General features: G+C 33.4%; 1 protein-coding gene across 1 annotated transcript; it reads left to right on the forward strand.

Annotated features, from left to right (window-relative positions):
• The first annotated feature begins 571 nt into the window (after nucleotides 1-571).
• On the forward strand, nucleotides 572-4,296 carry LOC111984082 (uncharacterized). The gene is made up of 10 exons (XM_065763878.1): nucleotides 572-1,202; nucleotides 1,319-1,548; nucleotides 1,654-1,658; nucleotides 1,772-2,065; nucleotides 2,260-2,373; nucleotides 2,463-2,542; nucleotides 2,816-2,905; nucleotides 3,020-3,374; nucleotides 3,509-3,622; nucleotides 3,712-4,296. The coding sequence occupies exons 1-10, from the start codon at nucleotides 855-857 to the stop codon at nucleotides 3,819-3,821; spliced, it is 1,740 nt and encodes a 579-aa protein (XP_065619950.1). The 5' UTR covers nucleotides 572-854; the 3' UTR covers nucleotides 3,822-4,296.
• Nucleotides 4,297-12,961: the final 8,665 nt, after the last annotated feature.

The raw sequence follows: 12,961 nt of genomic DNA on the forward strand, positions 1-12,961 counted from the left end.
CTGTGTCTGAATGCTAAAAACAATTGCAAATACAAATTAAAAACACAGAAGTATTATTATGCAAATGAAATGAAATTAAACAAAAATTTCCTTGAAGTAGACAAACTGACAAGGTGAGGGTTGAAAGTTTAAACTTTTAAAAAAGCAATAAATAAATTCCAGTTAGCTGTAACATAAATTCAAAAAACCAATCACCTTAACTTAAAAGAAGGTCTTAGAATCTGTGGTAGTAAAAACAAGTAGGTAAATTAAGCAATAAGTGTTTACCAAAAAAAAAAAAAATTAAGTAATTAAGTATTAACTTTCCAATCCCAATCATAAGTTTACTGTATAATAATACAAACAATAATTAAGTAATTTTTGTATTTGTGCAAAATTTTGACAAGTGGCAGATTGATTGCACACAAGGACAAATGTCTCCAACCACTGGGCCATTCTTCCAGTTGTTTTCACATCCTACACTCTCTCTCTCTCTCTCTCTCTAACTCTCTCTCTCATTTTCATATATATTTTTTTGAACTTGTCTCAATGAGACCCTGAAACCTTAATAAAAGCAAGTTTGTCTTCAACATTCTCTACTCCCAACCCATTCTCTCTCTCTCTCTCTCACAAACTATAGATAATAGACTATAGTTCCCTCTTTCTATTCTTTTTTACTTTTTCTATCTTTTGTAGTTTTGTTGGGACCCTCAGCCTGCAGACTCAGCAAACTCATCTGGGTCATTATTAAATCTTCCCCAACCAGCAACACTTCTTCATACCCATTTCATTTTAAACCGCAGCTCCCTTCTGGGTTTCTCTCTCTCTCTCTCTCTCTCTCTCTTCTTTCTTTCTACAGCTCTTTTGGGCTTTGCATGGCTAAGTGTCTAGGAGACTCTGAGCTCTGGCTTCCCTCTAAGTTTCTCACTGAGGAGGAAGCACTCATGGACAAGGAAAACCTCAACAAAAATGGGTTCAATACTACTACTACTGGGTTTGAACCGAGTCTCACCTTCCCAACTGAGTTCCCCTACGAGTTCGACTCGTATGGCTCCAGCTCAGCTCTCAGCTCCCCGGTTGAGTCCGTTGCGGGTTCCACCGAAACAGAGAGCAGCGACGAGGAAGACTTCTTCGCCGGGCTAACTCGCCGCCTGACTCAGTCCTCTCTTCAGGAAACTCAGAAACTCACCGTCCCGAGTAGTTTCTCTCACACCAAACCCGAGGTAACTTTCTCTTCTAAAGCAAAACAACCCTTTACTTTAGTTTCTTCTCTTTTAGTCTCTTTAGTTTTCGAGAACGAGTTCTGATTTGGGTTTCTCTTTTTGGTGAGTTGACTCAGTGGGTCATGGCCGGGTCGCCTCAGTCGACGCTGAGTGGAATCGGGAGCTGGTCAGGTCGAAGCGGTGTCTCAAGCAATGGAAGCCCAAACGGCCCATCTCGGTTCCCATCTCCTCCAACGACGCCGTTCGGTGCTCAAAACGACACCTGGGATTTAATCTACGCAGCGGCTGGTCAAGTTGCAAGGCTCAAGGTATCTGGTGAATCTCAAAGTACAACCCCAAAGCAGAGGCCTACTCTCTTATCATAATAACCCAGCAGCACCTCAGCAGCTCAAAATCCTGCAACTTTGGGTTGTACCCAACCAGCCTCTCACTCACAATCTTCCCCAAACAGCTCAGGTGAGCTTATATTTGTTTTCGTTTGCTTAATGTTTAAGGTTTAAGGTTTAATTTCCGTGAAAATTGAAATCCGGGTGTCTGATTTGCGTGTGGGTTTTTGTTGTTTTTTGCAGTTTCAGCATGTAATGAAGCCACAGTGCTCTTCAATTTGGGGGACGAACAAGTGAAGGTGGGGCTAGCGACTCAGCAGCAAAGAGAGCCACAGATACAGACTCAGAGTAGAGTGAGAAGCACTAATGGGTATGAGAGTGGAAGAAGTGGTGCTCGGCCTCTGGGTTTGCCTCCGTCTGCATGGCCTTCACTACAAGCACAGCAACAAAATCAAGTGTCAAATCCCAGTGGTTCGAGTATGAGAGCTGGTGTTTTGCTTAGTGGATCTAACACTTCTGTCAAAAGGGAATGTGCTGGTACAGGGGTTTTCTTGCCTCGCAGATATAGCAACCTCCAGATTCTCGCAAGAAAACAAGTATGTTTTAGATTTTTGCATTTGGGTATTTAAGATTTGGTTAAATTTTTAGCCTTTTTCACACTTGCGGTGTGAATGCTGTTAATTTTTGGTCTGATTGTATATATATATATCTTTTGTTTGTTCTTGTTTCAGGTTGTCCAACAGTTTTAGTCCCAGCCAAGGTTGTTCAGGCTTTGAATTTGAACTTCGATGACATGAATGGTCACGTTCAGCCACGCTTCTATACTGGTTTTACCTCAGACCATGGTAAGCTAGTTTTCTATGTTACTTTCAAGGCCTAAATCTTACAGATCTGTTAGTGTTTGGTTGTGTTAAATTTGGGATTTGTATTTCAGATGCTATTGTGGCTCGGAGGAATGCTCTATTGGCACAGCAAAGGCGAAGTTTACGCACTGAAGGAGCACTTAACCATGAAGTACATCTGCCTCAAGAATGGACATACTAAACGCTGCAATTAGTCTCTTTATATTAGAGTTTGTTTTGTTGGACACAGAAAGCAGTATATTAAAGTAGAAGGTTTGCGATAGATTATGGTATTTTGGGTTGGTTTTATAAAGCAAGGATAATTCAAGAATGCGAGTTGTAGTTGCAATAAAAAGATCCAGCTTTTTGAGGAGGTTGCAGCTTTTGGTGTTCTAGCTTTAGGTAAAGTAAGAACAGAAGGGAAGGGGGGGATAGTAGTGAGTAGGAGAGAGATGGNCTCAGCAGCTCCAAAATCCTGCAACTTTGGGTTGTACCCAACCAGCCTCTCACTCACAATCTTCCCCAAACAGCTCAGGTGAGCTTATATTTGTTTTCGGTTTGCTTAATGTTTAAGGTTTAAGGTTTAATTTCCGTGAAAATTGAAATCCGGGTGTCTGATTTGCGTGTGGGTTTTTGTTGTTTTTTGCAGTTTCAGCATGTAATGAAGCCACAGTGCTCTTCAATTTGGGGGAGACAACAAGTGAAGGTGGGGCTAGCGACTCAGCAGCAAAGAGAGCCACAGATACAGACTCAGAGTAGAGTGAGAAGCACTAATGGGTATGAGAGTGGAAGAAGTGGTGCTCGGCCTCTGGGTTTGCCTCCGTCTGCATGGCCTTCACTACAAGCACAGCAACAAAATCAAGTGTCAAATCCCAGTGGTTCGAGTATGAGAGCTGGTGTTTTGCTTAGTGGATCTAACACTTCTGTCAAAAGGGAATGTGCTGGTACAGGGGTTTTCTTGCCTCGCAGATATAGCAACCCTCCAGATTCTCGCAAGAAAACAAGTATGTTTTAGATTTTTGCATTTGGGTATTTAAGATTTGGTTAAATTTTTAGCCTTTTTCACACTTGCGGTGTGAATGCTGTTAATTTTGGTCTGATTGTATATATATATATCTTTTGTTTGTTCTTGTTTCAGGTTGTCCAACAGTTTTAGTCCCAGCCAAGGTTGTTCAGGCTTTGAATTTGAACTTCGATGACATGAATGGTCACGTTCAGCCACGCTTCTATACTGGTTTTACCTCAGACCATGGTAAGCTAGTTTTCTATGTTACTTTCAAGGCCTAAATCTTACAGATCTGTTAGTGTTTGGTTGTGTTAAATTTGGGATTTGTATTTCAGATGCTATTGTGGCTCGGAGGAATGCTCTATTGGCACAGCAAAGGCGAAGTTTACGCACTGAAGGAGCACTTAACCATGAAGTACATCTGCCTCAAGAATGGACATACTAAACGCTGCAATTAGTCTCTTTATATTAGAGTTTGTTTTGTTGGACACAGAAAGCAGTATATTAAAGTAGAAGGTTTGCGATAGATTATGGTATTTTGGGTTGGTTTTTATAAGCAAGGATAATTCAAGAATGCGAGTTGTAGTTGCAATAAAAAGATCCAGCTTTTTGAGGAGGTTGCAGCTTTTGGTGTTCTAGCTTTAGGTAAAGTAAGAACAGAAGGGAAGGGGGGATAGTAGTGAGTAGGAGAGAGATGGGTGTTGTTTAAAAGTTTTTAACTCCTTGTAATAAGTTGGGGGTAATTTCTTCCATGGCTCAATGGGTAAAAAGAGAATGGAGAAAAGTGTATTTTGTGGGGGAGAGGGAAGGTTTTAATTAATTAAATTATGAGGTTGTAGATGAGGTGAATTTACAAACCTCTTGTAATATCCCATATCGGGTAAAACTTTAATAAGAAAGCTCCAAGTTCTTGTCTCTAATGCATGTGTGTGTGATTGTTTTCTACCTTCGTGTCATGTAGAGATCGTTTTGTTTTCGTGTTTTAAAGACAACCAGAACATGGGGATCTTTTTGGCCTTCGATATTTTTTAAATTGGGCACTTGCGGTTGTTTAACTAACAAGGCTTTGTGAACATGCGTGACAAAGCTTTGACTAGTTTAAAATTTTGCTAAATAGTATATAATACACTTAATTAAGTAAAGTAATCAAGTCCAACCTTAAGTTTCAAACTGTTAGCCAACTCTTAATGCTTAAGCAAGAACTATGTATGCTCTGCATGATTAAGCTCCCATTTGTCCAGCATTATTTTACTCTTTTTGATTAGATTTCCCTATGTACTATTTTATGAAGTAAAAGGGTGTGAGTGAATGTTGGTTTAGTGGAGGATGATATTTCCTTTATAAATTTTTGCTTTAGCAATAAAATAAAGTTCAAAGGATAAAGCGCAAGTTAAGGGTCATGGTGGAGATATCTTCAGCTTGAAGTTTTTTATTTTTTATTTTTTTTAAGTGCTGGAGATAAGAGAAGGGTTTATCGGGATAAAATTTGACGTACCGTTTTTGCTTATTTTTTGTGGGACCCGAGATAGGCAAGTATTTTTAGTGGGTCCCTTTCTAGAACAGTTCCCGTAGCATTTCCCGCTTCTTTTTTCTTAAAAAAAGTAACCGGAGACAGCTTTGGTAGTTGTGATTTGGTGCTCTGGAAGCAGTGCAATGTTTGACTCAGTCAAATCTCTCCCTTTCACTCAACAGCGTTTTGATATGAACAATTTTTTTATTTTCAACCTATAACTAAAAATTAATGTGACAAATTTTAAAGTGAATAGCTTTTTAGAATGTCTTGTAGTTATTTTGGTAATTTCCTAACAAATTTTTACTCTTGACTAATATAAATGATGTGTAAAATGTACATCTATATCACGTGAAGCATAGTTTTGGCTTTTTTTTTGTTTTTTTTTTTGTTTTGTGTTGTAAGACTTCTGCATCAGTATCTCACTTATCTTTAACTTTAATTTGAAAAAGAAAAATACAATTATGATATGACACTTTTATAGGATGCTAAAATACATGACCAGGAGTATATGCATTTGCTTATGCCAAATATGCCTAAAGAACCTCATAAAAGCACCCACATTGAGTTATCTATACGATCCAAAATGCTATTTAGCTAGAGCACTTCTCTAAAAATATAAGACATTGTAATTTATGCAAATATATATATATATATATATATAGGGTTGGGTTCAAGTTACACATGGTGTAACTCTAAGTAATGTTACACTACTCAATATTTTTTAATTGGATGCGAATATTGATAAATCCACCATAGATTACATTATCTTCGTATATTCTTCATGCTTGCAAAATCTCAAGGAGATCAAAAATTAATAACCATGTAATCAATCAATTGTTAAAATTCAAATTTTTATAGTTTAAAATAATGTATAAAAGATGAGTTTATGGATCAAATGGTAAATAGTATAAGATTGATATGAAAATTGGCATGCATGTTAAGAACATATAGAACATGTAATACGATGGTTGGATTTTCAAAATATTAATCTAATAATAAGTTATTGGGTGGTGTAACATTACTTAAAGTTACACAAGATGTAACTTGAACCCAACTCATATATATATATATATATATATTGTCTCATAATGAAATAAAGAAAAGTAGGTATTTTGAAAAGTAAGAGAGATAATATTTTTTTATATAAATAAAATAGAGAATAGAGAATCATATGTGAGTGCATTGAAAAATGGTTAGAAAATTACGAAAAATACATTCTTTTCTTATTCTATAATGGAAAGAGAATTTTTGCTAACCTAATGTGAATGCTCTAAGTTTAATAAAAAAAAATACGAATTAGGTACATTACATTGGGTATAGTGCACTAGGTTCTCCAACCAGAATACAAATCTTCTGTCCCACTTTTCCTGCCCCACTCTATACTCCACCAATAAATGATTGCCACGTGTTCACTTAATTAATTAAATACTATCATTATTGACTTATTAATATTACAGTTATTAATTAATAGTAGTATTTAATTAATTAGATGAACACGTGGCAAACATTTATTGATGGAGTATAGAGTGGAGTAGGAAAAGTGAGACAGAAGACTTGGACTCAACCAACAAATGTAAACACATAGTTACATTGAATTTAATTATTATTATTAAAAAATAAATTTTTTTATTTACTTTATATTTCATTGATTAATGCAACCATATGTCGGAATTTCAATTAAATAACCCCCAATATATTGCATGTAAGGTACTTACTGTACCTTGTAAAATGAGATGACATTAGATCCAGTAATGGTCTTTTGTTTTGTTGTAATCCTCTGTTTCTTTCTTTTCAATAAAAGTAGATTTATTAAAAAAAAAAAATTTAAGTTATTGTACTTAAATTTTTTCCATTAAAAAAAAGAAAATAAGAGATTCATTACTTTAGTGACAAATAAGTAAATAATATTATTATCAAACAATGAATTTAAAAAAAAAAAAAACTCATTTGGAACTAGCCTAATTCATGCCACCAAAGTCTTAAATTAAAAGGGCCAATGACCATGTTGGTCTAATGGCACCTCCGGGTTGTGGGGGTCTTGGGTTAGGGGTGGGGTATATTAAGTATATATATATATATATATATATATTTCTAAACAAAAACTAAAAAAAGAAAAAGAAAAAGAAAAAAATGGTCTATATATATATATATATATATATATTTCTAAACAAAAACTAAAAAAAGAAAAAGAAAAAGAAAAAAATGGTCTTAAATAAAAAAAGAAAGAATAGCAAACCTGATTGTTCTAGATCCAAAGGCCATCATGAGTTAGAAATAGTTTGATGGGAACAGTGGAGTTATTAACTGGTACTGTTTCTGTTTGGGGTATACTTTTTAATTAAATTAATCATATTTTAAATTCAGGTTTTATATGAAACAGTGAAAGTACAGATGAAATCGGTGGAGGTGGTTGGAAAGAATTGATTTTCCATTTAAAGTTAATCATTATCCCGTAAAATTGAGTTTGTCTTTTCTAGCAAAATACTACAAATGGAACAGACCCCCAGTCCCTCTGCTTTAGAACTTCACTATTTATATTAAATGAAATTGATGTTTTTGTTTTTGTTTTCGATCAATAAAAAAGTCTTATGTGTGTGATCATTGACTTGACCCACTTAAATTTGCTATTAATGACATGGGGCATTTTTGGACACATTAGGATTACCTGTGTTATCAAATAGCATTTTTACTAAGCGCACGATTTGAATCCGGTAACTCTTGATCTCGCAGATGTAATTGAGACTCTTACCAGAGCGTCACGGCCAAGGGATAAAAGCAAGATGTTTTTGTTTATTTGAATGGATTATTTTATCATTGTTGTCCTTTTTCTTTTTAAGGTCCCCAGCATTTCTTACTGGATGTTATTTTTTTGATAATCTCATTTCTTACTACTGGATGTATTGGATCCTTCTGGTCCAGTTGTTATGCATGGCTTTTGAGACTAGAAACCAGATAAATTTGCTTTGAAAAGGAATTTAAGTTATAAAAGAAATGAAAAAAAGGTGGAACTTTGATCTTATTACTCAAATATGCTTGTTCACCTAAAAGTAAAAAGGACAGTGAAAATTTTCACTAGACATGTTCGGATTTGAATAAGTGTTCAAGTGTGGACACGTGTCCAGCTAAAAGTAAAAAGGACATGGCTTGTGTTTAGTGAAAATTTTCGCTGGACATGTTCGGATTCGAATAAGTGTCCAAGAGTGGACACGTGTCCACCATCCAACGTGTCCAGTGGAAACTTCCACTGGACACAAGCCAAATCCAAGTAAAAATATCAAGGAAGTCAACATTTTTCCTAAAACGGCTAGTGTCTATCTATATTTTTATTTTCTTAAAAAAGTATTAAAATAAGTTTGTTTCAGTTTTATTTGTTTTTAGTTTAGCCATTTTAATTCATATTTATGTGACATTTGGTCTTTGAGATGAATGTTGCAACTTTATTAAAACTAGTTAGTCAAATTAGTTAAGATTACAGTATGAAGGTGAGAAAAAACATATTCTATCTATACTGATAAGCAACTAATATATCTAATTTATTAAGCAAATTTGGTAAAACCAAATAGGGATACATGTGACGAATTTGGTGTGTATACAAATTTCTGAAATTTAAACTACAAAATTTTAAATATCAATTACAAAAATAGAACTAAACCCAATTTTAGATAACAATTATATACTCATTGACAATTTAAATTGAATTCTATCACAATATGCTGTTCCCATTCTTAATTTATTAGTGTCCTCTTTATTCTGAATCTGAAATCAGGTTGAGGGGTTGTGGATATTTTTCATTTCATATTCTAGGGATTGCATTTTAAGTAATAAGTAAATGTTGACAGAGGATAGTAGCTTCCATGTTTTAAAATCTTTTTGCCTTTGAATTAAGAATCCACTTGGTGCAATGCCAACTACAGCTCGTTAAAAATTGTTTATTTATTTATTATTTTTTTTGCAGAAAATTGAATTGCAAGCAAGCCTTAACAAATCTACGTGGCATAGGAGTTGTCACCACGTGGAGAGGAAAAGATTCTATTCGTTTGGTTGGGGACTTTCTTGATTTCAGGCCCATTTCCAGCCGTCAATCACGATATCTGAGTGATTTCCAATCAGCAAATAGAATTGCACTTTGCGTTTTTTGTTGCACTAATTTTAGTTTCTTAGATTTAGTTTTCTTCGTTCTTGTTATGATACTTCTACCGGCGGAGGGATTTGTAACTGAATTGATATATTTTTATGTATGAAGTGTTTGAGAGTTTAGAAGAAAAAATTTGATATACAAATTAGCAGCATGTTGTAATTATTAAAACAAAAAGACTTGATATTGCTGTGCACCATTGGCAATGATGGTTATTTTATAAGTATTAAGTTTATGTGAATTGAGAGTCCAAGATCAGTTCAAGTTTTCAAGGGAGAGTTTCGTACACACACACATATACTTAAATTTAAATTAGAGTAGAATTTTTATCTTCTATTTAAAAAAAAAATGATAATATATGACTATGTGAGAATGTTCTTTTTTACTCGTTTGTAATGCTACATGCTTTTATTATGATAACATGTTGAAAACTCTCATTCTCTCCCATTTGCTTTTATTTATAATTGCATGATTAGGATTTAGGATAGTGTTTGATGGATTGAGAGTTAAGCTGTTTTTTTGGGCCTTTGAGGTTAACTGTACGAACAAATCGAATTTTGGGGGGCTATACTTTGTTTGATTTGGTTGCATAAAAGCATAGAATTACTCTTAGATTTGATGTTGTCGTGAACGAAAAATGAGTGTCACAATTTTAAATTCTAATACCTTTTTTGTGTTAGATTATTTAACTTCGATGCAAAGGGATAAACCAACGAAAAAGGTCGACACATTCATTCATGTTGATGCTGTCTATATATAATGCAACCCACTATGAGTAGCGTGCTTCTAGTAATCATGTTGGTGGCCTTGTCTATGGTGAATAATGATGTTAATAATGGATATAGGGAAGCAATAATGTAGCTCATGAGCTGGGTCAATGGGCTTTGACATGTTAGGTTTGGTTGTCAACTATGTAATTTTACTGTATTGTCAGCCTTTGGAAGAAAGCTCTTGTTGGTGATGCATGTACAGTTTGATTTGGTGCAATTTCAATTGACTTTTACAGAGTTTTACTAGGAAAAAGGACAGCAAAATTCTGTCCGGTTTACTTGCTTCTTTCTTTGGAATATACATGATACTACGATAGTATGAATCGTATGATACATTCAAGAAGAGCGTAAATTATACTCATCCGGAATCTAAAAAATATCCAATTTTTCCATTTCAAAAACTACTTTATTTATTATCTATACCATTTTATAATATACCTAATATTTTAATTTTTATTTTACATTACAATATATTATAATAATATATCTACATAGTAAAATAATATAACCCAATACCCAAATAAAAAATTATTTTAAAAAAATGTTATCTTGTTACAGTACCATCATAAAAGTAGGTGATACTATAGCTCAATGGTAAAATTTTTTAAAATTGGAAGTGCGGATATGGCAAGATTTATGGGATTTGATACTAAATTTTAGCATATTTGAAGTTTTAGCATGCCAGATACTGATACTATGAAGATTGAAATTTTGCTATAAAAAAAAAAAAATTTCAGCCACATGACACTGTATAGAATATATATATATATATACTTAGATTTAAACTAAAGTAGAATTTTTATCTTCTATTTTTTTTAAAAAAATAATAATATATGACTATGTGAAAATGTTCTTTTTCACTCGTTTGTAATGCTACATGCTTTTGTTATGATAGCATGTTGAAAACTCTCATTCTCTCCCATTTGCTTTTATTTATAATTGCATGATTAGGATTTAGGATAGTGTTTGATGGATTGAGAGTTAAGCTGTTTTTTTGGGCCTTTGAGGTCAACTGTACGAACAAATCGAATTTTGGGGGGCTATACTTTGTTTGATTTGGTTGCATAAAAGCATAGAATTACTCTTAGATTTGATGTTGTCGTGAACAAAAAATGAGTGTCACAATTTTAAATTCTAATACCTTTTTTGTGTTAGATTATTTAACTTCGATGCAAAGGGATAAACCAACGAAAAAGGTCGACACATTCATTCATGTTGATGCTGTCTATATATAATGCAAACCACTATGAGTAGCGTGCTTCTAGTAATCATGTTGGTGGCCTTGTCTATTGTGAATAATGATGTTAATAATGGATATAGGGAAGCAATAATGTAGCTCATGAGCTGGGTCAATGGGCTTTGACATGTTAGGTTTGGTTGTCAACTATGTAATTTCACTGTATTGTCAGCCTTTGGAAGAAAGCTCTTGTTGGTGATGCATTTACAGTTTGATTTGGTGCAATTTCAATTGACTTTTACAGAGTTTTACTAGGAAAAAGGACAGCAAAATTCTGTCCGGTTTACTTGCTTCTTTCTTTGGAATATACATGATACTATAATAGTAAGAATCGTATGATACATTCAAGAAGAGCGTAAATTATACTCATCCGGAATCTAAAAAATATCCAATTTTTCCACTTTAAAAACTACTTTATTTATTATCTATACCATTTTATAATATACCTAATATTTCAATTTTTATTTTACCGTACAACACATTATAATAATATATTTACATAGTAAAATAATATAACTCAATACCCAAATAAAAAATTATTTTTAAAAAATATCATCTTGTTACAGTACCATCATAAAAGTAGGTGATACTGTAGCTCAATGGTAAAATTTTTTAAAATTGGAAGTGCGGATATCGCAAGATTTATGGGATTTGATACTAAATTTTAGCATATTTGGAGTTTTAGCATGCGAGATACTAATACTATGAAGATTGAAATTTTGCTATAAAAAAAAAAAATTTCAGCCACATGACACTGTATAGCACTTTGTATAGCTGCTTTTGAGTCATTGACCAATGCGGCACAAACAATATTTATTTTTTTATATGTTTGAATATAATTGAAGGATTTGATATAAAAAGTATACCTATGTTTTGTCAATATTTTGTTCCTAAAAAAAAAAAAAATTTTGTCAATATTTTAGGAAAACTTTGATGCTTCAACAGTTCAACCCAACCTGAAAACTAGCATACCATATTTTGGGCAAAGTAATGAGGTAAAATAGTTAGGCCCAATGGTCTAAACTCGAAAGTGTGCCTTGGAATGGCTGGACTATTTATAATACTAAAAGCCCAGTTACAGACAGACATGCACAAGCAGACAACTGAAATAAAATGGATCTCAAGGTACTAGGAAGGAGAGGTGAAGCAAATTTGACCCAATGGGAAATCTTAGAAATTTGTTCCAACCCAATTTGCACATTGGGCTTTTTCACTCTTCTCAACTCTAAGCTTGATCCTATTTAACCTCTTAATAAGATAAATACCCAATTCCTTAATAAATTAAAACGTATTATGTCCATTTCTAGCAAAAACAAAGAAAAAGCAGTATGTCTTCTTCATTTTTTATTTCATTGTCTAGTTTCTTATGTTAACTTTCTATTGAATTTTAAAATGTATAATAGGAGTAAAGTTTTATTATTGAAATCAACACAATCGAGAAGAGAGGGTACAGGCTAACACTCTGATCAATCAAGAACATTAGCATAATTTAATTACTCAACTCTAAGCTTGATCCTATTTAACCTCTTAATAAGATAAATACCCAATTCCTTAATAAATTAAAACGTATTATGTCCATTTCTAGCAAAAACAAAGAAAAAGCAGTATGTCTTCTTCATTTTTTATTTCATTGTCTAGTTTCTTATGTTAACTTTCTATTGAATTTTAAAATGTATAATAGGAGTAAAGTTTTATTATTGAAATCAACACAATCGAGAAGAGAGGGTACAGGCTAACACTCTGATCAATCAAGAACATTAGCATAATTTAATTATAGTCTATATTTAAACCTTAGATTCGTTAACTTACCCTAACACTAAACTTCTTTTCTAAAAAAAACCTCATAAGTGAGTTTGCTTCGCATAAAAGAAGAAGAAGAAGAAGAAGAAGAAGTGAGTTTGCTGTTTTGATTCTAAAGAAGAGGCAAGGG

Source organism: Quercus suber, unplaced genomic scaffold (assembly GCF_002906115.3).
Source record: "Quercus suber isolate HL8 unplaced genomic scaffold, Cork oak 2.0 scaffold_529, whole genome shotgun sequence".
Lineage (NCBI taxonomy): Eukaryota > Viridiplantae > Streptophyta > Magnoliopsida > Fagales > Fagaceae > Quercus > Quercus suber.